General features: G+C 40.0%; 1 protein-coding gene and 1 long non-coding RNA gene across 4 annotated transcripts in view; one reads left to right on the top strand and one right to left on the bottom strand.

The window, feature by feature from the left end:
• msh3 (mutS homolog 3 (E. coli)) overlaps positions 1-21,726 on the bottom strand; it is a 48,015-nt gene extending 26,289 nt beyond the window's left edge. For 2 of the 3 annotated variants that reach the window (XM_028579100.1, XM_028579101.1), the window contains exons 1-16: positions 21,106-21,726; positions 20,819-20,936; positions 20,184-20,419; positions 18,363-18,593; positions 17,373-17,489; positions 17,163-17,280; positions 16,919-17,058; positions 15,960-16,126; positions 10,409-10,518; positions 10,101-10,215; positions 9,507-9,591; positions 8,125-8,234; positions 6,400-6,532; positions 4,295-4,482; positions 840-1,008; positions 315-379 (exon numbers count right to left, since the gene is read on the bottom strand). In XM_028579100.1, coding sequence (XP_028434901.1) covers positions 315-379; positions 840-1,008; positions 4,295-4,482; positions 6,400-6,532; positions 8,125-8,234; positions 9,507-9,591; positions 10,101-10,215; positions 10,409-10,518; positions 15,960-16,126; positions 16,919-17,058; positions 17,163-17,280; positions 17,373-17,489; positions 18,363-18,593; positions 20,184-20,419; positions 20,819-20,936; positions 21,106-21,240 — 2,237 coding nt within the window. In that variant the 5' untranslated portion in view covers positions 21,241-21,726. The remainder of the gene's footprint in view (positions 1-314; positions 380-839; positions 1,009-4,294; positions 4,483-6,399; positions 6,533-8,124; positions 8,235-9,506; positions 9,592-10,100; positions 10,216-10,408; positions 10,519-15,959; positions 16,127-16,918; positions 17,059-17,162; positions 17,281-17,372; positions 17,490-18,362; positions 18,594-20,183; positions 20,420-20,818; positions 20,937-21,105) is intronic. The other variant, XM_028579099.1, reaches the window with a different exon arrangement.
• A 1,598-nt stretch (positions 21,727-23,324) lies between these two features.
• On the top strand, positions 23,325-25,540 carry LOC114555072 (uncharacterized). Its single transcript, XR_003692529.1, has 3 exons — positions 23,325-23,667; positions 24,130-24,237; positions 24,403-25,540. It is a non-coding gene; the product is annotated as an uncharacterized LOC114555072 (long non-coding RNA).
• Positions 25,541-27,525: the final 1,985 nt, after the last annotated feature.

The following is a 27,525-nucleotide window of genomic DNA, read 5'->3' as shown; positions in this document are numbered from 1 at the left end:
ATTCTATCACCCCTTTAAAAGAAATTGTTCCTGGAGCGCTTGGTAGCCGAGAGGTTACAGAGCATGCCATTTAACAGCAATGTCGATTCGATTCTGGCCTTGGGACCTTTGTTCCATGTCATAACACTCATCCCCCATTTAAACACGGTCCTGTCACATAAAGGTGAAAATGCCAACAAAATAATCTCAAAAAAGAAAGTAAGAAATTGTTACTATGGTTACCTGCAGTCAAATACATGCATTTTCAATGGCCGTGTGTGTGTGTGTGTGTGTGTGTGTGTGTGTGTGTGTGTGTGTTAAAACTGTGAGCTCACCTGCTGATTTTGACCCAGTCAGGTGGAACGGCGGATGTCAGCGAGTTCTTCACCTCAATCAGAAACTGGGGGCAGCGGAGGAAGAGGAGGAGGAAAACTTTGATAAATAAGACGGGAGCAGACGGACAAAAACAATGTGTCACTCCTGATTAAAACTGACACACACACACACACACACACACACACACACACACACACACACACACACACACACACACACACACACACACACACACACACACACACACACACACACACACACACACACACACACACACACACACACACACACACACACCTGAATCAGGCCATCAATCTTCCACCTCAGTCTTCCACCTGAATCAGGCCATCAATCTCCTCCCACCTGTCTTTCACTCTCAGACACACAGACACAGACACACACAGACACACACACACACACACACACACACACACACACACACACACACACACACACACACACACACACACACACACACACACACACACACACACACACACACACACACACACACACACACACACCTCCTGTCCAGAGACAGTTGTGTAGTCGAGTGCTGGGGTCTTCAGTGTCTGTCGGATTTCTTTGCGGTGGTCTTGAATCTCATCGATGACAGTCTGGATCTGCTCCCTCCTTTCCTGCAGCACCGGGAAGCCGGATAGATCTGAGAATAGCTCAGTCTTGTTCCCTGACCTCCACAAACACACAGACAAGAGTAATAAATGTGACAGAAGCTGGTAACAAATCATAGTACACATCCATGCATCCTGTTCAGGGGGAGAGACACACTATACAGGACCGTTTCTGAGCCATAAAGTTGTTAGTCAGTCTACCTGTTCAGTGGAGTGACAGCAGGCATGTAGAATCACCTACTACAGAACATCGTATCTTACATTTTAATGCTTAATTTTGCACTACTGTAGTGTGTTTTTTAAGATTTTCACATAAACATGGACATTCACATACATTAGCTGTTTGATGTCAACTTGTTAAGACTTATTTCAGGTTTACCACTATGCACCTAGCCTGACAAGCCAGACCCACATCAAGATGTTGGGTCTGGGAACTCACCATTGACGGAGCTCAATCCGAGGGGCGGGATAAATGGTTCTCTTTCAAATTCCCTCTGCACGCAATAGGATAGCGCTACAACCAAGCAGAGCAACGAAGAAGGTAGCGAAGCTAGTTGATAGATAAAAATTTTGCCATATCCGGTCGGCAAAACTCCGAACACATCTTCCTTTTTTAAGAATGATTTCTGTGCCGTTCTTTGTTCTTTTCTCAAAGCAAAGCTTAATTCCAATTCTTCCAGGAGACTGCTGTTCCCAGCAGCAGCAGCCATAAGCCCGCCCACCGACTCTATACACAATGTGATTGGCCTGACCAGATTTTGGTTTTTCCAGCTCGCAAGTCAACGGAGAGTGCCTAGACCCCCCTGGCTGCAAATTAAATTTGCTGCCGCTAGGGTGCTTCCAGATTTCTAGGCTACTATGCACCAGTGTTTCGCAATCAAACTGAATGGAAAGAGCAATTAAATCGAATGAAATCTATTGTAGAAGCGTTAAAGAGGCTTATACATTTTAAGTATGAAATATCTTTAACAAACGAAGGTACTCTAACTCACTAAATGTTTATATTCAAATGAGGTCTCTGGTAGCTCTGGGATCTATGTAAAAAACATGCAAAATAAAGTAAAGTTCTCCTTTTCTTAATTATAAGCAGAGGTGTATAAAGTACTAGAGACCCATACTTGAGTAAAAGTACAAGTGCTCTATCAAAAAAGTGACTTGAGTAGAAGTAGAAGTGCTCTTTAAGCACAACACTTAAGTAGAAGTACTAAAGTATTCAACATTTTTTGTACTTAAGTATTGCAAGTAGTTAGGGTTTTAAAATGTTAAAAAAATTTAAAATGTACTACTCAAGTACTGAAAGTAAAAGTACAAGTATTGTGTTATTTAGTTATTCAAGAAAGCAGTCAAAAGTTTTAATATATTGTTTATATTATGTCAAATGTTTAGCCAAGGCTGTAGCCAAAGGAATTAACAAATATTAATTATATTAAAAATAACAAATATTAACAAATACTGGAATAAAATGTACAATTATCACACTGTGCAAGTAAAATAAACATCCTCTCCAGCACAGTAACGATTAAAGCCCCCAAAAAGTTATCACACACTAGCTAGTAACATGTGTGATGAACAGGAAAGTTAGCAAGCTAGCAACATACAGATAAACTAGAAGCTTCACATCACAGGGTCAAACAGTTAACATTCAGGACTCACTGCAGACTGAAACAACTCAGGACTAGCTTCATCTGCTGCAACAATAGCTAAATAGAAAGAGTACAAACTTACATCGTCTCTGGCAACCGTAATGAAAAGAAACATGACGCAATCTCGGGGGATTTCTTACGTAAAGTAATAATTTACGTAACTAACGTACACACAGTTACCTACACAGTCTCTGTAGCTGGAGGAATTCTCAACAGTAACGCGTAAAGATGCAGCACATAAAAAAATCTATCGGAGTAAAAGTATTAAACTCATCGAAATCGAAAGTAGGAGAAAAAAATAATACTCCAGTAGAGCACAGATACAGCCTTTTAGTACTTAAGTAGAGTAGTGAAGTAGTTCTACTTTGTTACTATACAGCTCTGATTATAAGATAATGATAATACAGTATTATCAGACAGCAAGTTAATTAGCAAGACAATTTTTCCCAAAAAACTAACTGTATTTTCCAAGCCTTCCACTGGTGCTGAATAAATAAGTCAATAAAGAACCTTAATTAAGTTTTGATAATCAAGTAGGGCTGGGCGATATGGAGAAAATCAAATATCATGATATTCTTGATCAAATAACTCAATATCAACCGCTCAGGGCGCTGGTCCAGCACTGGCAGCCCACTCACTCTGACATCTCTCCATTTGTGCATGAATAGGTCCTGAGCATGTGTGTGTGTATTTCAGGCCTGTGTGTAGTAATTTCAAAAAGCAGAGTGTAAATTGTAATTTCCCCACTGGGGATCAATAAACAGTATAAATAAAATAAAAATAAATAAAAATATCAATATTGCGGTAATATTCTAGAGTTGACAATTGGTGCTTTAACAAAATATCTTCACACTTAGATTTTAGATAAATAATCATCAGTAATGTGGACATAAGTGGGGAAAAGGCAAATAATAGAACAGCTAGAACAGTCTGGTAAGTTCAGAAAAGTACATCACTTACTGTAATGCAGCCTTTAAAACCAGGAAAAGACAACACTTATGTCATATCACGATATGACGATATCCAAAATCGAAGACGATATCTAGTCTCATATCACGATATCAACATAATATCAATATATTGCTCAGCCCTATAATCAAGTCACATTTTAAGCAAAAATGCCAAATATTGGCTTGTGTTAAAATGTGACGATTTGCTGCTTTTGTCTGTTTTACATCATTGCAAATAGAAAATATTTGGGGTTTGGATTTGATAAGAAATTGCGGTGGGCATTTTTTATTATTTTCTGACATTTTCTAGACTAAACAATAAATCAGTTAATTTAAGAAAAAAAAAAGTCAATAGATTGATCTATAATTAAAGTCCTTATCCCCATATCTGCCAGACAGTGTACAACAGTGAGTATACAACAAAGCAATTTAAATGATAAAATATTGCCTCATTAACCACATTCTTTTGTAATGAACAATAATGACAATTCAGATAAAAATCGTAGGACTGTCACATTCTGAGTAGTAGACTATCATAACCCATAAGCTTTGTTCAATAGCAGTAAGAAGTCTGCTTTAACAATAAATCACTGAATAAAAGTGTTAATCTTAATGGCCGCCATTTTGTGTTTTTCTGGAGATATCTCTGTGCTCTTATTTTTACGTACTTTTTTTTGCATCGCTGCTCATGCAAAATAGTCCCCCAGTCCCTCCTGTTTACCTATACCTATTTCTCATGCTGCTGGATACTCACTTGGCTGCCTTCTCATTGAGCACCTTGAGGTGGCTGTGGGCTGGAGCCAGCAGATCAGGAGTGTCAAACAAGAGGCCTCGGAGCAGCGCAGAGCTGATCTGTGACTGGATAGCTGGGAGCAAGGCCTGCAGTTCATTTCCCAGGCGAGACAGACTGCTGTTAATCAGGTAAAACTCCTGCGTGGAAGACTGGGACACACAAACACACGAACACACACACACATTAAGAAATGCATAATTGATGAAGCGTAAATGGTTGAGCAATCGGTGGTTAGGGGGTAAGGCAAGTTGCAATTGATCAGAACGTAATGGTCATTTATAAATAGGGTTGGGTACCGTTTGGATTTTTACAATTCCGAACTGGTACTTTTAAAACGATTCCGATTCCTAGAACAATTCTTGTAAAACTGAAAAATGACATCAAAGAAAGGCTCTTTTATGGAGGGTTTTTTTTTTAAATTAAAAATTATTTAAATTTAACAATATATTAACGTTTTAAAGTACTTAAATATATAATAAGTAAACCTAAGTCACTTAACACATAACTACAATAATTTAACAAATAACAGTTACACTATTAACAACTAAATAAATGTTGTTGAGTTGGTATGCCAAACAGCTTCAAAAGCAGTTCTTTTGCAGAAAAACATTTACATTTTTACATTTTAACGGTAGACTAAATAGAAAGTGTGATATTTTTACGTCCGTTTCGGAGCGTATACAAAAAGCCGTCACAATCAGCAGTGATTGTAGAGTGCATGTTGCAGAATAGCGCAGACATGTGCTTCACACTGCGAGCGGGCATGTGGAACCAGTTTTCGGTACCCAACCCTATTTATAAAACAGAAATATGAACAAAATGCAAATAATCTTTTTCTGTGTTCCTTTGTGTACGTGTTTGAGTGTGTGTTCGGTTTTACTGGGGGATTATGTAAACCAGCAAGATTAGAGAAATTAGGTGATGACCAAAGGCTGCCATTGATCTATTTTAATAAGTGTATATTTGGGTAATTGCTGACAATACACAAGATGTCTATAATCTAAGCTTCTTTTGTTTTATGTTTCCTCAACATCAATGCAATTGCATCTTTAGACATAAAAACGGTGCTCAATTTCAGATGAAATCAAGATAATGATTAATCAATGCTCTGCATGGAAATAGCTCAGAAGAGAGCCAATATTGAGGATTGTATATTGACTTGAATGACTTCAAATTGCCATTAGTGATGTCACAGTATAGTACCATGCCATGAAAGGTTAATGTGAGTCACACTGACAATGGTTTATGGCATTAATCACATGCTGCAGTTTTAATGGTCCCCCATGTCAGCAGCCCCTGTGATGCTCTTTTATGAACCCAGACAGTGACTGCAGAGCATAAACGTGCCCTCCCTCCCATTATGTCAATGGAGCCATAGAGACACAGGCCATTACACACAGGCACATTTAACTACTGATGGGCAAAATGACAATTAAGGCCCCTGTGTGTGTGTGTGTGTGTGTGTGTGTGTGTGTGTGTGTGTGTGTGTATTATATATATATATATATGTCTTGTGTGTGACTTCAGTGAAATTTGATCGTTTTCTTTTAACAATATATAAAAGGAGTCAGAAAGTTGAACATGAGCTCAGACCAGAGTGCTTCACACACACGCACGCACGCACACGCACACACACACTTTCTGACATTTAAAAAATGGGACCGATGGGAAATGAGATTGTGTCAGACAATCAGGTAAGTGCCACTGAGGTGATTGCTCCCTGTTGTTAATCAAGAAGCAGGCCATAAAAAAGAGAGAGGAAGTGGATGAGAGAAACAGCGAGAGGAAATTGTCTTGGTTTTCATTTTTATGCAAAACAGCAAGAAAAAGGAGGTCTGTTTTTTTTTACTGCCTTTGTCAGATTTTTGTAGTTTTGACCATTTTTTCTAGCAGTTTTTAACTGTGTCACTACATCCAAAGATCTCAGCTAAGATTGTGAGTAAAATGTTATCATGACTGACAGAACTGACTACCAGTTCAGTTCTACAAAAATAAGGTCAATGTTGTGAAAAAAAAAGATCATCATCCTTGGGGAAAGAGATTTGGATTTTGATGGGGCTTTTTACCTTTTTGTGGTATATGCTGCAGATGCCTCTCTCCAGGTCGGGCAAATGCGACAGCAGGGATTTGATAGAATTTAAAGTGAGAGAGTGCGACTCTAGGATCTCCTGCACAGCATCCTGCCTCTCTGAGATAGACCTGTGGGTTGATGAAAGAAAAGGAAAAAAAGGAAGTAAGAGGGGAAAGAAAGACATTCGGAAAGTAGATATATAAGACAAAGAAAAACAAATCAAAATGTTCAATCCCAGTCATCAGCAAAATACTAATATTTTTTTATTTGGAGAGCTGAATGGGACTTAAATGAAAGGCACTGTACGTTTTGAACTTAGAGCAAATAACTGCTTAATTGCCACTAATTAGCGTCTTCATAAATTCGGTGATGTGCTGAGGTTTGCCAGTAGCCTCAACAACTTAAAGCCAACCTATCAATCTATGAAGTAAGTGATATCAGTGTTATCTATGTGTTGAATTCTTTTAGTTTGTGACATTTTTTCCAGCAGTTTACAGTATGATTTAGATTGCACAAAATGCATTCCATTAAAAATACAAATTTAGTCTGTGAACATAAACTGGTGTGTGTGTGTGGGTGTGTGTATGCGCGCATGAGTGTGAGTGTGTGTGTCATGTGCTGCTCTGTGTGTCTTGGAATTAATGTGCCTGAATGTAATCTGGGTTTTATCCATCATGTTGAAATTCTGTAGAGGAGCTATCTGTATAATCTGAGAGCAGTGCTCAATCCACAGCTTTAATCCCTGCACCGTGGGGGAGAGAGAGGGCCACACATACTCGCACATATATGTGGATAATTAAATCACACTGCAGAGAAGAGAACTGGAACAGTACTACAATAATATAACTGAGAGGTTGTTTGTAGCAAAAGTGACGTGAGGTCGCCTCCAGACGACGTTTTATGTGCGTTTTCAACCTGCAGTGTTTCTGAAAAGAGGAAGAATTGCTCTGCTGGGTGAAAAATAAGTAAGTCTTAACATTATGAGAACTGTCTTACACCCTCTCGAACACCGACTTATTTAAATGGGACACTGGAGAATTTCAGTCAAAATATATTTTCAAACATGAGAAAAATAATAGTGCCTTCTTCTACTTGTTGTATCATTTCTGGTCCTGACACGGTAATTCATAATTAATATCAAATAACATAGCAGTCATTGTACACGCCTGCTTTCTGTTCCACTGAGACAATAAAGAGAATGCAAAGCTGCATGTTCCTGGAAGTGTGGCTTATTTTGAGATAGGCCTCAGAGGTAGTGCTTTCTCTCAAGCTTTGTGTAAATCCTGCATAACTGTGCTAGGACTGACAAACCATGGCCCTGTTTCAGAAAGCAGGATTAGTGAAAATCCTGAGATTGTTAACCCAGAGATGAGGGAAACTCTGGATTTTCACTTCTAGAAAGAACGGTAATTTAAACCCTGGGCCAGTTACCGTAGTAACTGACTCTATAAACCTGAACTGTATCGCTGGCAGGTTTTCTTCAACAAACGCTGCGTTTCTCTCTGTCTCCTCCCTCCTACAGAGCCGGGCAAGAAAGTGCCCTCACCATGGTTCCGTGATCCAGACAGCCTCACAGAGTAGACAAACTTGTGGCGTTCAGATTTATTGTGTGGCATTTGTGAAACTGAGTGACAGGACTAGAGAAAGAAGTTGAATCAGTTCAGTTCAGCACTGACAGTTGAGCTGTGTCATCAGAGGTCAGAGGGTATCCTGTACTTACTGCGGGTCAGTGAGGGGCTGGCTCACCCACTTCCTCATCAGTCTCCTCCCAAACGGAGTGCGAGTGTGGTCCAACACCCACAACAGACTGCCCTTCACACCACCATCTGTCTGTCATCGAAAGAACACACACACACAAACACAAAACACAGCTTACACGTACATTATTTGAATGTTGAAAAAGAAAACTATTATGATGTAATAACTATAAGAGGTGAACAGGTGATGGGAGCCACAAGCAGCAGGTGAGGAGGTTTGAACTGAGCTTGAACTCCATGTGTGACACACATGCCACAGCAGCAGAGTCGTGCTGAACTTTTGAGCCGTCGCCCACGCAAGCGTGACTAGTCACTGAACATTTTCCTGTGATCAGATCGACGTTTAACTCACCCATTAGATTGTTACAGTCCGCTGTGCAACCATTACTGGAAACTGATTTCTACTAAGTTGTATAGACATACACTACCAGTCAAAAGTTCGGGGTCAATTAGAAATTTCCATTCCACTCCATTATAGACAGAATACCAGCTGGGATCAGTTGCATTGTTTTTTTTTAACCAGGGCAGCAGTTTTCAGATTACATTATGCGCTTACATAATTGCAAAAGGGTTCACCAATGTTTTCTCAGTTAGCCTTTTAAAATGATATCAGATTAGTAAACAGGATGTGCCTTTGGAACATTGGATGAATGGTTGCTGATAATGGGCAATGTAGATATTAAATTAAAGATCAGCCACCCACTCAGATCAGCTGGTATTCTGTCTATAATGGAGTGGAATGGAAATTCCTAAGTGACCCCAAACCTTATTACACTATCAAACCGGTAGTATAATCTGGACCGACTTGACATAAAAAGTGTTTGCACTGGAAGGTGTCCATCTACCTGGTAAGCTGCGTGACATTTCTAGCTGGCCGGCTGTCTATACTTATCTGCTGAAAGCTTGCCAAAATGGAAAACTCCCCGGACTCTTTTACTAAGGTGAATGTAACAAACATCATGTTCAAGCATGCAGTCAGCAGTCTCCCTCCGCCTTGTTCTAGCCAGAGCAGTAGAATTGAGAGACTTAATTCACAAAAATGAGGACTTGAGACTTAAGTTAAAGTGGCTATATCAATATTTTTAAAATAACAATGCATCAAAGGACAATGTCAAAACATGATGAGGCGGATGGGAATGTCAATAGCATTTTGAAGGTATTTAGTCATAAACTTAAGTATTGGACAAAGTGATAATTCATGGCAATCCATCCAATAGTTGTCTGGAACTTGACTGTGCAGAGGTTTCTTTTTGTCAATTAGTATGCACTAGAAGGTTATACCGTATGGTGCAGTGTAAACCATTTATCATCCCGTCAGACCCCACCCCTGAGATGTGATTTTTACCTGATTGTTGAGGATGTCCAGATTCCTGAGGGTGGCAGCACTGACGATCATAAACTCAGACTCACAGGACAGACGCTGGAATGAGCTGCAGGGATCACAAAATAATATCAAAATACAGCTGCACAATCAAACGATCAATGTATCGATTAGGAAGAGAAGGAGCTAAAGCATTTTAAAGCAACACAAGTCTGAAATAAATTGTAAATGGCATTGTTGTGTATGTATAAGGTGTAAAAACCCACATTATTCCAAGATTAGGGCTGCAACGTGATTATTTTCACAATCTATTAATAATAATAATGACGATTATCTTTTTCAAATTATTGTCTAGTCTATGAAACAATTGCATAAAAAATACTCATCACAACTTCAGAGGTGACAACTTCAAATGTCTTGTTTTGTTCAACCAAAAGTCTAAAACCCAAAGTGACTCAGTTTACAAAGATATATAGTATAATAAAGAAAAGCAGCAAAGTCGAAAAGACGATTACTTTTCGATCAATCAATTAATTGTCTTATCGTTTCAGCTCAGATTCAGGATGCAGGATTGCAGGACGATTGCAGCCTGTGTTGCTAAGTATTCAGCATGTGTACCTTTCACTCCTAAGAACTCTTTCTAAGTTGAATTCTTGGAGGTACTGGATGAGCGGCCCCAGACAGCAGATCACTTGGCTCTCCAGGGAAGCTACACTCGACAGAGAGCGAGAGCCTGGAGGACAGAGACACACAAACATGTTCACAGATAAAACACAGCCATGAGTCACGGGCCCACTCCTCAGACACATCCACTGTGTTACAGCTGAATGGCTGTCTTGGTCTCAAGAGTATATGAGCCACTGAAGGGACTAAAGAGTAAAACATTAAAAAGAAAAGGAGGCACACAGCGGCACAAACAAACACACCTTTCTCCTGGGTGTGGCAGTAGAACTCGGTGGCTGTGTTCATTGCAGAGGCAAACTCAAACTGAACGCTTTCCCTCTTCTCAATTCTCACTCGGTCATCAGCCTGAACGCTGGAGGGGAACAACATGACAGGTTCAAGATGTCAGTGGTGCTTGTACGGACAGACAAATGAAGAGAACACAACATCCGATATCTGATCATTTTCCTGTCTGTGAGAAAAATTAGACACAGCAGCCCCGCATGTTCCAGCCGTCCTTTTGTTCAACTAGACTCAATGGATGCACACAAAGGCACATGCAAAGCTCAGTCACACACACACACACACACTTTCCCTGCATCTCCCTGTTGCTCCATTCACTCGCTCGGCGTTGCGGCTTTCAAGGACTCAGTTGCTTTGTCCACTCTGTTGTTGCCAGAGCAACCAAGGCAAACACGTGGCTCTCGACGCAGTGCTGGAACATTGTCTTTCTTCCGTCTCACACACACACACACACACACACACACACACACACACACACACACACACACACACACACACACACACACACACACACACACACACACACACACACACACACACACACACACACACACACACACACACACACACACACACACACACACCCCTTCTGTTTTGGTCATTGGTCAGACTGGGAGCAAAAGATTGTATACATGTGATCAATAGACCGCATATTGTGCCAGCGGTGCAAATACGGCCATTAATCAATTCAACCATATTATGAGATTTACAAGAACAGCGACAATTGCTGGTATTGATCCAGGAACAATAGCATTTCTGCAAAACTCTAACCGGACCTAGCATTGTGAACCTGGGTTTAGACAGTCTCAGTCGGTTTTGAGGTTCACAGGAAACTACAAAGCTGGACACTGGTTCAGGTTTATGCAAACAAGTGATCAGTGTGGGATGGTACTTATGAACTTATTTACAACAGTGTTTTGAGGTAAATGCTGATGTCAGCAAGCGAACATGCTTATAATGATGATGCTCACATGCTGATATTTAGCAGGCATAATGTTTACCATGTTCCCTTTTTCAGTTGAGCTTGTTAGCATGCAAACATTTGCTAATTAGTACTAAACACAAATAACAGTCTGGTGGGAATATCAGTTATTTGGGCACAATACATAAAAGAGTTGTGCAAATGATGATGGCGCAGGATGAAGGGGGGGGTGGGACATATAACTCACACCCATATTGATTGTTAAAAGGTTAAGCCAGAGAGAGAGCAGAGGTTAATGTGCACAACAGATTAAGGCGCTCGATTACTATTACTATTATCTATTGCTGTAGGGTGATATAAAGCTCTGAGTGACCGCTTAAATCAAGTGTGTGTGTGTGTGTGTGTGTGTGTGTGTGTGTGTGTGTGTGTGTGTGTGTGTGTGTGTGTGTGTGTGTGTGTGTGTGTGAGAGAGACGGAAGAAAGACAATGTTCCAGCACTGCGTCGAGAGCCACGTGTTTGCCTTGGTTGCTTTCAACAGTGTCAGTTATTGACTTAATCTTTCAATAAGTGAGAAAAGCATCAGCCAGTGAGCTTTTCAGTTGCTCTAATCCCTGTCACTGCTCTGATCCTGACTCCAGGCTGTGGATGAGTAAAGCAACTAATACTGCACCTAGCTACTACCAACCTCCCAGGGACTCATTACCTGGCGCTCCATGGACACACATACATCCCGTTGCCAGGGGGCCCGTCTTGTCAGCCCACCCCAGAGACACGGAGGCTGACGAATTACCAGTAGTCACAAAAATCCTCTGTTTTAAATGCTCACTTGGGTGGGTCTTGCTTTACTATTTTTGATGTGTTGGAGTGATATCACTGTAATGTTAACAGATGCTGACATCCTTCCAAGTGTCATTCTTTTCAGTCTGATGAATCATGATTGAGAAGGGAAATAAATAAAATAAATCACCTAGAAAAATATCTTGGGAGGTCGCCAGAAGTAGTGATCTGTAACAGGCCTGTGTGAATATTAAATTTTGAATTTTCTGTCTGAGCTGAACAGACAAAGCTGCCATGTATTTGTATAATACAAGCTGCAAATTGAGAAGAGCCTTGTCTCTGATGAGCACAACGCTAGAGAGCAGTGCTGTTTAAACAAAATAATTGGACTGGCCTTTACAGGCCCAGCTCCACTATCATCACTCAACACGGACGGCTGAAAAGAGAAATGAATACAAATGGTCCCAATTTTCCAGAATTACATTCAAACAGAGGGGGGGGGAATAAATAAGTAAAGAAAGTAGCCACTGAAATAAAAAGAAAGGTGAATAATGAGAAATGTGCACCATCAAAGAGTCAAAGACAAAAAGAGGCAGAAAGTAGCAGACATCGCTCCCATTTATCCAACCATCCCCTTCTAATCTAATCCCCTCCACTCCCTCCCACTCCCTCGTTTCATTTTCATGACATAATGCAATCAGAGGCAGCCTCCAGAGGAACCAGTCCCCACTGGTGTGAACATGCTGGGTGCAGACTGTCGAGAAAGATGAGACGAATGGTAGCACAATTGGAGGCAACAGGTTTCTGGAATACATCAGTTCAACAGTCACTGTCGCTGACCGTGTTAGTCAGCCGATGAACAAAAGGACAAACTGTTTAGCTCTTTTTGATCTCCTGGTTCACACAGCATCCTGCGTGCATTAAATGAAAGTCTGCCTGTGTATCAGAGACTTGGTTGAAGCTTGTTAGTCCAACATACAAGCTGTAGTACCTCGTGTGTGTATTCTGAGCTAATCACTGGAAAGATTTGACTCCTGCCAAACGTCTATAATCATTTGAGCAGACGTTACGTTGACTGTAAATACTCAGCAACGTGCATAAAGGATAGGTTCACATTTTTTCATTAAAACAACAGCCCCATATGAACATTAAAAGACGTTTTGCTGGCTAAGTAATTCTTAGTGTTCATACTGGCCATTAAGATTCCTTCCTCATGCACTTTCAATGTAATTGATTGGGGGCAAAATCAAAAGTCCTAATACCCTAATATGAGGCTTCAGCTGTCAAGTGGATATCTTCTCAAGTTGCAGTGTTTTTAGCATAAAATTACCTCCTTGTGTTTACCTGGACACCGGTTCCCTATTGAGTTGCCATGGACAAATGGAAAAATGATTACATTTTGGATTAAAAAGGCAGCAACTTGGAAAGATATCCACTTGATTTGAGTAATTACGACTGCTAAAGCCTCATATTACCTTCAGATAAACTTTTGTTGCACAGAACAAGGACTGTGGATTTGTGACTGTGAAAGCACATTAAAAATATGTCTTAAAAAGGTCAGTATGAACAGGGGGAACTATTACAGCAAGCAGTCCTGTTTTAGTGTTTTAATGACCATTGTTTTTAAGACATGAAAACTGTTCAACCTATCCTTTAATTGCTCGCATTTTAACACCTAAAATGTTTACTTTATCCAAACATATTTCTTGTATGGCAGTATTTTCCATGAAGGTGTTGATAATATTACTCTGAATAATTTTCCACCACTTCTCTCTGTTTAGAGCATCCACTAACTAAATTGTAAATGTTATGTACATTGTGAAACTAGGATGCATCCGGACTTCCCAGCAGCTGCAGTTGGGAAAATAGAGATGGACTTTATTTCTTTGGCCCCGAGTAAAATGTTTTAAAGTGCTCATATGGTTCATAACTGTGTTTAGAGGTTGTACCAGAATAGATTTATGTAGTTTCAATTTCAGATCCATATTTTTGTTGTACTGCACATTGCTGCAGCTCCTCTTTTCACCCAGTGTGTGGAGCTCTCTGTTTTAGCTCCAGAGTGAGGCATCTCACTTCTGTTCCATCTTTGTTGGGAGTCGCACATGCGCAGTATTAAGGCAAGCACTACTAGCTAGTCAGTTGCAGAGTATGAGGGCGTGCCATGCTAGCAGCTAGGCGAGCATTATAATGTTACAAAGTGATGAGCGCTCGCCACGGAAGTAAAGGCTGGACTACAATAGAGCTGTTTGGAGCCGTTGGTGAACAGTGTTTTCTGTTGGAGATGGTAGGTCCCTTTGGGGTGGACTTTGGGCTTTTTCACTTTGTAAACCTATAACGTGCACAAAAAAAGATATCTAACACGATAAAGGAAGGAGAAAAAGCCAAGAAGCATAATATGAACACTTTAAAGCTCAGCACAAGTTCATTCAGGAAGACTTCTATGCTTCAGATTTCTCTCTCTCCCAACCTGATCAACTGCATTGTCATCAGCTGAATGCGGGCGTTTACTCTTTCAGTTAAACCAACCAGATTTTGCCACAATCTCTATGAGCTATCGCGTTGTTGCATTCAAACTTTAAATCTCTTCTACTCTTTGCTGCTGTCAGTTGTCATTTCAGGCAAAATCGATGCAACCCTCCTTCACCCCATTCACTTCCAGTTCTGATCATTCCCAGCACCCAGGGTTCCTCCATCAGAAGCCTCACTTCACATCACATCCTTCCAGATCTTCAGGCTTCCTTTTTCCCCTTCAACACCTCCACCAGAGTTTAGACTCCATCAGGGGGATAGTCCTATAAATCCACAGCCTCTATACCCCTTATAATTTAATATTGCAATAGAGTCTAATCTCCAAAGACTCAGAAGAAGAATTATGCACCATGTTCACTTATTACTACTACCCAAACTACTACTACCTACTGGAACCTCCAGGGCCACCAGACAACATTTATTAACTTTTAATAACTTTAAACCTATAGTGCCGAGTTTCTGTCACCTCCATGAGGAATTCTAAGCAATTTCAACAACACTATGGGCGCATCCACATGACGCAAGACTTCAGTGATCAATCGCGCACCACCCCCACGCAGTTGCTAGTAGCATTTCACCCAAACCAAGGAGGACACGGAGGATTAAAAAATATGAGTGACTCTTCAGAAGAGGTAAATATCTTGTAATTTCTATGTCCTCTTCATCTCCAAAGCTGAACGGTGCTGTCGTCCTTTCTCAGTGGTGACGTAAAACACATGACTCGCGGGACTACACCATTTTGTAAAAATAGCCATGCTGAGAAATACAGAGAGAGTTTTGTGGAGCTGATAGGCTTAATTAACTTTGTATCAATTCGTTTGGCAATGGCTTGAATGTAAGGAACGTTCATTAATTTAAAATAGTTGCGCACTATAGCTTTAACTTTTTATTTTTATTTATAACTACTTTACAATTTTGATCAATGAAACAAACTTGATACATCATCTTACAAATATCCTTATTCTTATTCTAAAACAAGTACAAAAAACTCTTTAGGGCAAAAGTCAGTCTATGAACTTTTTAAATAAATAAGCCCTGGATGAACCCTGCGGTGAAACCCAGGGTGCTAAGGGCCATTATCACACACTGATGTCCTCATGCAGACTGAGCCCAGAGAGCTCTAGACAAAACAACGGTCTACCTGCTGGGGGGCATCTAACATTTACAAACACACATTCTTTTGTACTTACACAGATAAGCAACACACTTCAACCCTTCAGTAACATCCTGGCATGTAGTAAACGGGTACAGACTGCCCCCTAGTGTCCCGACAGCAGATTACCTGGCACTGGCGATGCTCTGCAGGAGTCTGTGGGTTTCTTCAGAGAGGTCAGAGGGCACAAGGATCTCCACAGGGTTAATCTGTAGGACACGACCCTCCAGCTCAGAGCGAGACTGACCATCGGGGAAACAGTCCAGTAACACGTCTCCTGTGCTGGGCTGAACCGCCTGCATACACAAACACACGCTTGAAAATAAATGCACACAGCGAAGACAACAATGTGTTTGGGTTGTTTTTCAGGGGCAATATTTTGTTTCTATGAAATAATAGACCTTTTTCACGGCAGACATGTTGACATGTCATAGTAGGAAAATCACACGTGTATTCAAATTAATTAATGATGGCTGCATTCCACTTAGGAGAGGCCCTGGTATTGTGCATGCTGACTCTCTGAAACAGCTTACTGGGACACTTGATGGAATTGAGCCATCGTTAAGGTTATCAATTCCAGCTGTGCTTTTCCTGCTATGACAAGTCAAAATGTCTGCTGTGAGAAATGTCCATACCTTCATATTACTCATATAATAATGACTAAAGTGTGTGTTTTTTTTTTATAAAAGTTTTACTTCACGTTAAGATGCTCTTCTTACTTCTTAACAACCAGCAACATTAACTTGTATTTAATTACTCTAGCATCACTTTATTCTCCTTATCAGGACTGGGTGATATGGATATGATCTTCTAATTCGGCATATATAATTTTGTGATAGTGTTATATATCATCTGGTATTCAATTGAGAATTTTTTTATGAAAAAAATAACCAGATGGGAATATATCCATCCATCGTCATCCACTTATCCAGGGTCGGGTCGAGGAGAACACCTCCAGCATGGGACACATATGTTTTTTGGCTAATCCGGGGAACTAAATGCTTGACAAATCAAGGATCAACTGAGAGAACTTAGATGGCATTCAAAAGAACTGGTAATTAATAACCAGTTTATAATATCAGACTCACGACCAGCCCCACAGTGAGCTGCTTCTTCAGTTTATCCCAACTCTCACTGATACACAGCAGGAAGCTGTCCGGAGGGTCCAACACCACGTCACCACAGCCCCCCTCCTCCACATCCCCCAGTCTGCAGACCGGGTTCACATCTCAGAAAATCTGTCAAGGACACTGCTTTACAGAGCTGTTTTAAAGACACACACCACATACTACACACCACACACCACACACCACACACGGCATATAAGGATACCTTCTCCCACCAGAGTGGACTTGGTGTACAGAGCACACAGCTGACGAGTGAACAGAGCGTTCTTATTGGCCCCTGAGGCCTTGATCGCAGATGTCTCTGTCTGCTTAACCACGCCAACCTGGAAATTAAAGACAATAATGTTGAGATAAGCATTATGACTCAACCACTTTTAGTTTTAAATACGAAAAATATGCAAGATTTATTTCATACCTTGTGTCCGTGGGACACCAACCGCCTGACGTGAACAAACAGACGGTGTGTGGGGATGCTGCACGTCATGAAGTTATGATCCAGGTGACAGACGATATTCAGCTCCTTCGCAGCAACCTGTTCACACACACAAAGAGATGACATCTGTGCTGCCTTTAAGGATAATTGAGGTCACAGTGAGTGTTCAGGCAAATTAGATTTTGGTCTGAAAGAAGTGCACATAAAACTTGAATTAAGAATAAAGTCTATACATATAAAATATTGTTGTTTCCTATTAGGTGTGCACAATATTGACAAAATGTGATATTGCGATATCAATATTCATTTAGATATTTTTAAACCTATGCAAAATTACAAAAGTTATGGGAAAACGCATCAAAATAGATTCATAACAAATTAAACAAGTTTTCTTACAACACAAGGTTTATTTCAACTGACAGTCATATTGGACTGGTCCAACATGAATAAATAAATAAGGACCATGTCTACAGAACAGGACATGTTTTACTGGTGGTACAGTATAAAATAAATAAAGAGAACAGGACACAACTTTTCTTTCACTTCTCTGATTCGTTCCGTTTTGTTGTCTCTATTCATTTCTTCACTTACACTGTCACTGTCGAAATATGCACACGCGTGGCATGCTCCATAGTGTTTGTCACGTAGTGGACCCCGTGCGCTGACGTGTACTAACATGTGCAAGTGGCACGGTAACTGGCCAATGAAACATGATCATTATAAAACGGGCTCTTAATCAAACACAACTAAGCCGATGGGACGCAGCGCTCCACAAAATAAACAAAATATTGCATACCTATGCGACACTTTCGATATAATATTGTGCAACATGATATTGCGATAACGATATTGAGTCGATATAGCATGCACCCCTATTTCCTATCCACTATGACACCGATACAGTGATATATTTTAGATTAATACTGTTAATTTCTTTCCTGCATCATTAACAGATGCTTTTTCAGATCTCACCTCTGCATCCTCTCCAAAGAACCTGTACTTGTAACCACACTCCACAGCCAACAACGCATCCTTATGCTGCTGTTTCAGCTGGATGACCTGCTGTTCCAGGGGAGTGTATATGCTCTTTGAGTGCCCGGACGGTGCACTTGAGTCTAACGGGGGACTACGTTCTGCACTCCTTTTTCCACTTCCTCTTCCTGCTCCTCCGCCTGACTTGGCAAATTGAGACAAGCGGAACGCCTGCAACAGAAAACAAAAAGTATAAAAGCACTCTTTGTCTTTTCAGTAGCAACAGTTCTCAAATAAAAGCTTGAAGTTCTCTATTTCCCATTTATACGTGAGAAAAACAATTGACTTCCCTGTACGAGATCATCACTTCAGCTTTTATTTGTTGTTCTCTATAGCCGCTTTCTGACCGGAGGGATTTTTGCAGTTCCTAGAACATAAAATTCCTAGAACTCTTTTTTTTCTAGTGTTCCGACTGGACCAATTTGGGGACCTTTAAATTCCTCTAACTCTTTCAGCTCCTACTTCAGGGCAGGGTCTTTTCGCTGTTCCCTTTTCAGCATAGGGACCTAGGTCAACGAGGGTCAGGTTTCCGGTACAGACAGAACAACAACGGGACAATTTTAACAATTATTAACTTATTCATCACTAAATTCACGTCTGACGTTTTAGGCGAGAAATGAAAAGTTTAGATTTCGAATATAGGCATTCTTGCGAAACTTGATGCCAAAATTTACAATTTGCGTCAAAGTTTTCGGAGGTAAGAAGCTCCATGAAGTGAGGCGACAGTCGGCAGGCGCCTGCCCCGGCCGCTAGCTCGTCGCTCGGCCAGTCCTGCTCGGAGACCCCGCTGTAACCCGGAGGTTTCTCAGACCGCTTTTGTAAATAAGAGGCTTTTATTTCGCCGTTGACAGTTCGTTTGTTTAAATATCACAACACATGTCCATCATAAGATTAATGGGAACCTGTGGTTAACTCTCTGTTCGGAGTTAAACTCCACAAGTGTGCCCTGCGGGCTTGACAACCTTGCTGTCCGGCCGACACACACACACAGACACACACAGACACACGGACACACACACACACACACACACACACACACACGGGGAGAGAGAGATACCCGTTTCTCTTCAGGAGACTTGTTTAAATTATGACAAATATGCTGTATACATTAGATTTAGTTCATACTTTTTTTGGTGTATTTGTTTTCTGATTTTAACGCTATAAAGACCGTTGCCGTGCTTTCATCACTCCCTTACCCCTCCTATAGTCCCTATGGCCACTTGGCCAGTGCGAATGCAAATGGAAAAAACGGTTTTGGGGGAGAGTAGTTAGTAGAACTGCTTAGAAGTGGACTTTTCCTATAACTACGTTCCTGTAACTACTTGGTCGGAAAGCGGCTTATATCCCAACAAATACTGCAAACACTTGTAACAGAGATTCACAGATACTGTTTCTTAATTACCTCAAATACATTTTCATATTTGGCTGATTTATCTGCCTTGCTCTATCGTTGTCTTTAATATAATATTTGGTTCTTAAAAATGCAGTGAATGCTACTTGACATAAAAGTCCATATGTTTTTGCCATGATTAATGATTGTTACAAGATCTTACATTGACCCTACATGGGGAAATTCACTTTTTGCTTGCGCTTCTCTCAAAAGGTCAGAGTCAGTTCCTATGGAGCTGCTTTACTCATGGACACTTCGGCAGGGCAGATGCTTGATATTGTCATGAGAGCTTAAATCTTCATTCTTGGGCCAAACTGCTGCCAGAAAACTGATGACAGTGATGTGATGGAGTCAACATTTAAACTGGGCACCTGTTTTGTAGCGGCCAGCCTTGAACTCTCCTTTTCTTTGACCTCATCATCTTCATCCTCATGCTCCTCCACTGTCTGCTGAAGACGGTGTTCATGGCTTCCTTCGATGCTTCCTTTATCACAGATTTTACTGCTAGCAGTATCGCTGGGTTCAGCCGAGCAGGTGAAGCCTTTCAGCTTCTCCAAGGTGGAGGAGCAGAGGCCGGCTGCTCCTCGGCTCGATCTTAGCGTTGTCTCTGGAGTGAGAAGAAATAAAGTTTGCATCAAGTATGATTATAAGGTATATAAATAATTTTACTCTGTTTTTCATACACAATTATTACGTGAATGAACTAAGGAAGATTTGGTGCCTTTATTCAACAGTTTGAGACAGACTAACATTGTGTCACAGTCCATGGTCACATCAGCCAAAATTCCAAATTTTCATGTTTTAAACAACCAAAATACATCATATGCAGCTCCGTCTCATATCTCTCCTAAACAACTCGCAATAACAGGAGGGTTTAAACATTACTGCACATGCTGTTTGGAGAAATGTGACATTTCAGGAAGAATGTGTGAGGTTGTGAGTGAGATGGATGAGGGAGGGTTGAGAAGAAATATGGAGTTTCTGTTTTTGAGGTGCACACACTCACCTTTAGTGCTCTGACAGGATGGAGGATCACAGTCTAAATCCTCCACCTGCTGGTCTTGTCCAGAAAGCTTGGCTCGTTTTGTTGGCAATCCAAAAGCATTATCAGAGGAAAGTTTCTTCTGCAGTACAAAATCAGTTAAAGTTCAGTAATTAGCATTAAGTTAAGTAGGCCTACACCTGATCTAAGCGTGTGTGTGTGTGTGTGTGTGTGTGTGTGTGTGTGTGTGTGTGTGTGTGTGTGTGTGTGTGTGTGTGTGTGTGTGTGTGTGTGTGTGTGTCATACCTCACCTTGCCTCTCGAAAGCTTAGCAGGGTTTTGGTTAATCCCAGACTGAGTGTTTGAGGGACTGCTGCTGCTCGGACCTCCGAAGTACTTGCTAATGGAGGTCTGAGTGGTGCAGGACTTCTTCAGAGACTTTGGCATGTTTTCATTTGCTCTTATATTGGATGAATCATGAACACATGTATAGAAATCTGTGCAAACGGGAAGCTAACCATAGCAAGCAGCTTAGCCTGCCCCGGCTTTTCAAAACATAGCGGCGCATGTGCTGAGATCACACAGGCGCGTAAATGACGCAGCTAACGCGAGAAGGATACTGGTTTTTCAAAATTAAACCATTTGGTTTATGTGGTTAGAAAGATAAGAAAAGGTGTTGTTCTTTTTTAGACTGCATTTATCTAGCTGATCTACTGCGAATGAAAACATTACGTGAGCTCATGAAATGGATGCACTGTCATAGATTAACTAATATTATGTAAATTCGATCTGAACTAGTCGAAGTCGAGTGCAGGGTTTAAACACTTTTCTTCTAACTCTTTGCATGCCATCATGGTACCGTCTACGGCATGGATTTCATGGATATTAGATGTAGTAGAATAATAATTGTCTAATGTTATCTTGTTCCGCTTTTATTTTGAAACTCTACATTACTTCCGGTCTCATTATCACATCTGCAATAATAATAATAATAATAATAATATTATTAGTAGTAGTAGTATTATTAGTATTATTATTATAATAATAATAATTATTATTATTATTTATAAGTATCCCTTGTTCAATTTCTGATATTGTGCCAAAGTATCAATAGATTATTTTTAATTTACTGTAATTATGAGGAAATTAGATGATTTCAAGGCTAACATGCCTGATTGTTTCGAAACAAATACATGTTTCCCTGGTGATATTTGTCAAACTATTGAGAAGGGTATAGCCTCTGTATCACATTACAAAATGTGTCAGTTTTATTGATGATTAATAATGAATTAGCAGCATTAAGATTTCAGACTATTATCTGGGGGGATGATAGTCCATTTATTCACGGTTTATTGTAACCTGATTTTTTGCACCATGCCAAACTCATGACACCATCTGGTAGACTGGCCAGAGGTTGACTAATGGGTCAGCAAGTCGGTCACTTTGTGTCAAAGTTTTCCATATGGCTTAAACTTCTCTATTTCAGTACCAGAGGCCTGTACTACGAAGCAGGATTTGGCGTTAACGAGCTAACTTAAGGCTCAACAGAGGATTTTCTGTACTACGAAGGTGGATCAGTTGTTATCAGGTTCAATCACCGTGGTAACTCATGCTGAACACCTAACCTGGTCGGGAGCAGGTTAAGTTGGAGATCAGAGATCAACCGGTGAAAAAGCACCGCCTACTGACCAATCAATAGGTCGATTGATAACGGCGTCACCGTTCTTAAAGAAGATCAGGCGGAGCTCGGTGCAGAGAGAGAGAGGGGGGGAGAGAGGTGGAGAGAGGGGTGCGCTCATAAAAGTTAAAACATTTACATTTATTTTTTTTAGAGACCAACAACCCCGTTAACATATGTATTTTTATGAAATATAGCCTATATATTTTAATGGGAGGGAATTACTTATCGGCTTCTTGAGCCGTGTGTCGCCAATGCGCACATCGGTTTGAATTATGTTTTTATTTGTTTTATTTGCTCTAACGATCGCTTCCACTGCCAGGGTTGGAACTGAAATAATAGGCTAAAGCAACGACAGTTTATGGAAAGCACAAGTGTAATTATGGTCAGATCTTGGTCCTGACTGATGAGGAAGTGATATTAATAAGCGTTGTGATTTAAACATCTACAGCGTCGGCTATTTTTTTATTTTTTTGCCAGCTTTCCTTCCCGTTTTAGGAAGCAGCGACTGTATTGCGTTTTCCCTGTAAAACCGAGTCTGTGTTCTTCATATTTATGGAGAATTATAATTTGCTCTTCTTATATATAACATGCGGCTCTGGTAGATGTTTGCAATTGGTCTTGGTGCGCAGACACAGCCTCTTTTATGTTTTTATGGGAAACCCTGAGTTGACTGAACTTGTTGATAACCAGCGTCGTAGTACAGGTTATGCTGGACCGCGGTTGTTAGGTTAGGTGAAGCCGGATTACTGAAAGAAATCCAGGACAAGTTGATCTTGCTTCGTAGTACAGGCCTCTAATGTCCACTCTATTTCTGATCATTATTTTTATTCAGAGCTTTATTTGTTCTGATGAAGGAGCACCTGACTAGATGTATTTCTTGCTGATTTAATAATGTTTTTTGAGAACCACAAGGAAGTAAAAGTGCTTTATTCTGTATTTGTCGAGACAGCGGTGCATGGCTGTCTCAGGGATAATGTGGTCACTTTAGGGGTGACATTATTCAGGTCACTTGGGAGGAGGCTTTGTGAGGAAATGCAAATGTTCAAGTTGTGAAAGAAGACTGTGGAGAAGCTGGTATAAAAGAAGAAGGTTCTCTCCAGTTCTCCTCTCACTTGGCTGATTAACAATCTGTTTTTCTCTCCGTTCACGATGCAGCTTTATGGAGCTCTGATCCTGTTTATGACTGTCTACAGGTAAGAACAGCTTTCGAGTTAGGCCTATGTGCATTGAGTGAACATTGTAACTTAAAGAAAAGAAATGTATTGATGTTTAAAGGTTATTATAAAATGTAAAAGGGAAGTGGAGTCATAAAGTTAAAACAATAGATTGACATTAAGGGAAATATGCTTCGCTATGAGAGGAATTGATACGACTGTTGAATGCTTGCAAAGTGTAAAACATTGTGGTTCTATGGTGGTTATGTGTCAAACTGAATTCTTGCTCTGAACCACTGACTTCCTGTGATCTTCACCTCATGGTGTGAAAAACATACCAAGAAAATAAGTGACTTCCTCCCTTTATTTCTTTCTGTCCTCTCTACTAGGCAATTGTCAGTGTATTCTTGAAAAACATGCATAACATAAACTCTGTGTGAAAACAGGTAAAAAACAAAAGTGATAAGTGAAGTGTGAACTTTGGTATGTCTTATTTTCTAGCATGTGGATTAAGATGTTAGACATGCACAGCCACTGATCCTAAATCCTGCACTGACACCAAATCTTGTCCTGTCATCTTCAACCGCTGTTTCTCTCTCAGAATAGATGGTAAGTTGTTCCTTCACATAACATGTTCCTATTGCACACATCAAAATCACTCATCAGGCATCTGATACAATGTGCTGCTGTACTGAATGCCTGGTGGCTATTATACATGTCATGACATGTTTCTTTAAACTGGTTAGAAGTTAGTATTCTTACCGTCTTTTGCAGGTTATAACATGGTTACCAAGGGCTGCCAAACCTCCTTGGCATGCATAGGTGCCATGGCTTGCTGGGAAGGGAACTTGCGTAACAGTGTCATATCAACTGGTCCCTGTGGCATCCTCCTGCTGGTATCTTCAGCCATCATCACACTCTTCCTGTGAGGCTCTGGGAGTATGTTATTTCCATGCTGCACTTTTTTCTGACTCAATTTGTACAACTGAAGAAGAATAAAGAACTTCTCACTGCAAAAACTCAATTTCTCAGTAAGGGAGATAATCCTACATTTAGATGTAAAATCTAAAGTCTGACTTGTTTTGGGTATGTTTTGGGTATGGATCTGAATATCTAGTGCTGACTATTCAAGGCTGTTTGATGTAGTTCAAGTAAATGTCACTTGTCTAAATTTGCAATTTAAGCGTATTTGGGGTAATGTTGAGCTATAGAAGAGACATATTTTACAGGACTTCCAGTATGCTTTGACATTTATTTTAAACTGTCGTTTCAAGACATATACATTTCAAGTTGTATTCTATTGTCTTGCATTGTGGTATATTCATAACTTTATCTTGTAACAAACATCTAATTTCTTCATCTTTTTCAACCTATCACATTCCACTGATGAAATAGTGCTTAAGATAGTTTATGAATTTAAATTTTGACCTGATGATTGTGCTTGATCAAAAGTCAAGGAATTCATTGGGATTCATCCTCTGGGGACCATGAATATCTGTGTCAAATTGTATCCCAATGTATCGAGTAGATGTCAATATATTTCACCAGAGAAGGGAATACGTTTGTGGCGCTAGGGGAAAAGTCAAGGGATTGTTTTAAGTCATTCAGATTCATCCTCTGGGGACCATGAATCTCCTCTTTTGAAACCCCTCCAATATTCACTGGATAACATCATTCCGCATCATTTTCAACTTAAACTATCATTTTAGAAGATCACACTTTTTACATACCACAAAACATACTGTACTGTATGTGGACATGGTAATCATTCACTGCAACATTTTAAGAAAAAGAATGAAATCCACACGGTGTCATTTTGTATCTCTGAGGGAGCAGAGTTTCAGAAAAAGACCAGAAGGCAATTAATGGGTTATATTGTCTTCTGCAGCAGCAAATAAATGCTGGAAAACAATGCCATGAGTCTTCCTGTAACGAAGTACTGGCACTTTCTACTGTGAAAAATTACCAATAAAGGCTTCTTAACCAACTGGACATGTTCCAGCAAGAAAGTAATCTGAAATTGGGGAGAAAAGAACAACATTGGCAGCCAAGATTACAACAGCAACGACGTTACTGCAGTGTTTCAATTTTATGTACAATGTTACATGTAGCTAGATGCTAACGTCACATGAGTTATCTTGGTTGCTGATGTTATGAATTTTTCCCCAATTTTAATATATATATATATATATATATATATATATATATATATATATATATATATATATATATATATATATATATTATGTGAAAACGATGATTCACCTCACATCCAGTTACAATAGCCAAAATATAGATGAGTCAGATGTCTACATTACTTTCTCTCTCGGATAATCTGCTCACTTTGGGAGAAGGATTCGTGAGGAAATGCAATTGAAGGAAAACTAATGGGTTGGACTGATGAAGTCAGATGTTTACATGATCGACTTTCTTGTGGTCACTTAGGGAGGAGCCGTTGTGAAGATAACACCGAAAGAAGACAGCTTGGACTAGTTCTTTTCTCAGGGTTGGACAAAAGTCTCATTTTCTCTCCGTTCACGATGCAGTTTTATGGAGCTCTGATCCTGTTTATGACTCTGTCTGCAGGTAAGAACAGCTTGATTCATATGTATTGGCCTCAATTTAAGTTATTATTGTGTTGGCGTCCGAAAGTGTGATAGGGCTCATATTTTTCGTTTTTTATTAATTCATGAATTAATTGAAAGATATAGGCCTAGATGGTTTGTCCGTGTACGTTTTGATAGTTTGTTTTTTCGTTTGAACCACAAAACAAAATAACGAGAAACCAGCTTTTTTTCGTTTGTCGTTTCAAACCAAAAACAAAGAAACGGTGAAAAAAAAGAGCCGTTCTCCGTTTTTGGTTTCTGAATCCAAAAACGAAAAACGACTATACCAAATTCAAATAACGGTCCGATTTTGTTTTTTTGAAATTCCTTTTTTTTATTTCTCCGTTTGAATATCTACATTAAAAGAAAGACAGGCTGGCCACGTGACCCGGAAGTAATAGTAAATAAAGCCTATAAAAATAAAATCCAAGCTTTTAGAACGGTCATAATATGCAGCACTAACGTTATACCAGAGTAACGTTAGAAGAAAAAAAATCAATCAATAAATAGGCTTATATAAACCTGGACCGAAAGAAATATGTTAGCAACAGTAGTTTATTACAGTGATTTAATATCCAAAATCCTATACACGTACACATCGCCAGTCACGTTTAATGAGCGCATGCATTGGTTCAATACAGTTGGTAATAGTTAACCTAGAACGTATTGTGTGTGCAGAGTTAGCCTACTGTTAGCACTATATTATATAGGGGAGAGCCGGGACAGTTTAAATACTTTTTAATTAAACGTAATTTACAAAGCGATCATATCGCACTGAAAGGTAATATTTTGTCACTAGCAACCTACACCTGTCCTCTGTCAAATAGGCTACAGTTGGATTTTCAGCTTTGAACAAAACCGTTCAGGAATTATTAGAGCAGAAGTGGGGCGTGCGTATATAAGGTTTCATTCGTCCCTCCCAGAGCCATAGATATGTCTTTCTCTATCACTCTGGTCCCTCCTAGTCGGGATATATACAATTTAAGCCATATAAACTTCCCACAACTTCAATATTTTACTACATATATCATGCTCCCAAAAGGTGTTATTTTAGAAAGATTGTTGCTGGGCTATACATCGGTGAGTTTTCCCGTTATCCTAGTACCGTTATCCTAGACTGATGGGCTGTTAAGGGCACTTATTTGGATGTGCAGTGACCTAACCCAAGTAAAAACCTAGTGAAACGACATTTTTCACAATAGAAACATGATATAAATGGGAAAATGTACTGTTCTAGCTATAAAAATGGCAGAATCATCCACAGTGCATGATATTTCAAAAAACGCTTCAT

Source organism: Perca flavescens, chromosome 5, assembly GCF_004354835.1.
Source record: "Perca flavescens isolate YP-PL-M2 chromosome 5, PFLA_1.0, whole genome shotgun sequence".
In the NCBI taxonomy this organism is placed as follows: Eukaryota; Metazoa; Chordata; class Actinopteri; order Perciformes; family Percidae; genus Perca; species Perca flavescens.
This window is presented reverse-complemented; position numbering and strand designations above follow the sequence as displayed.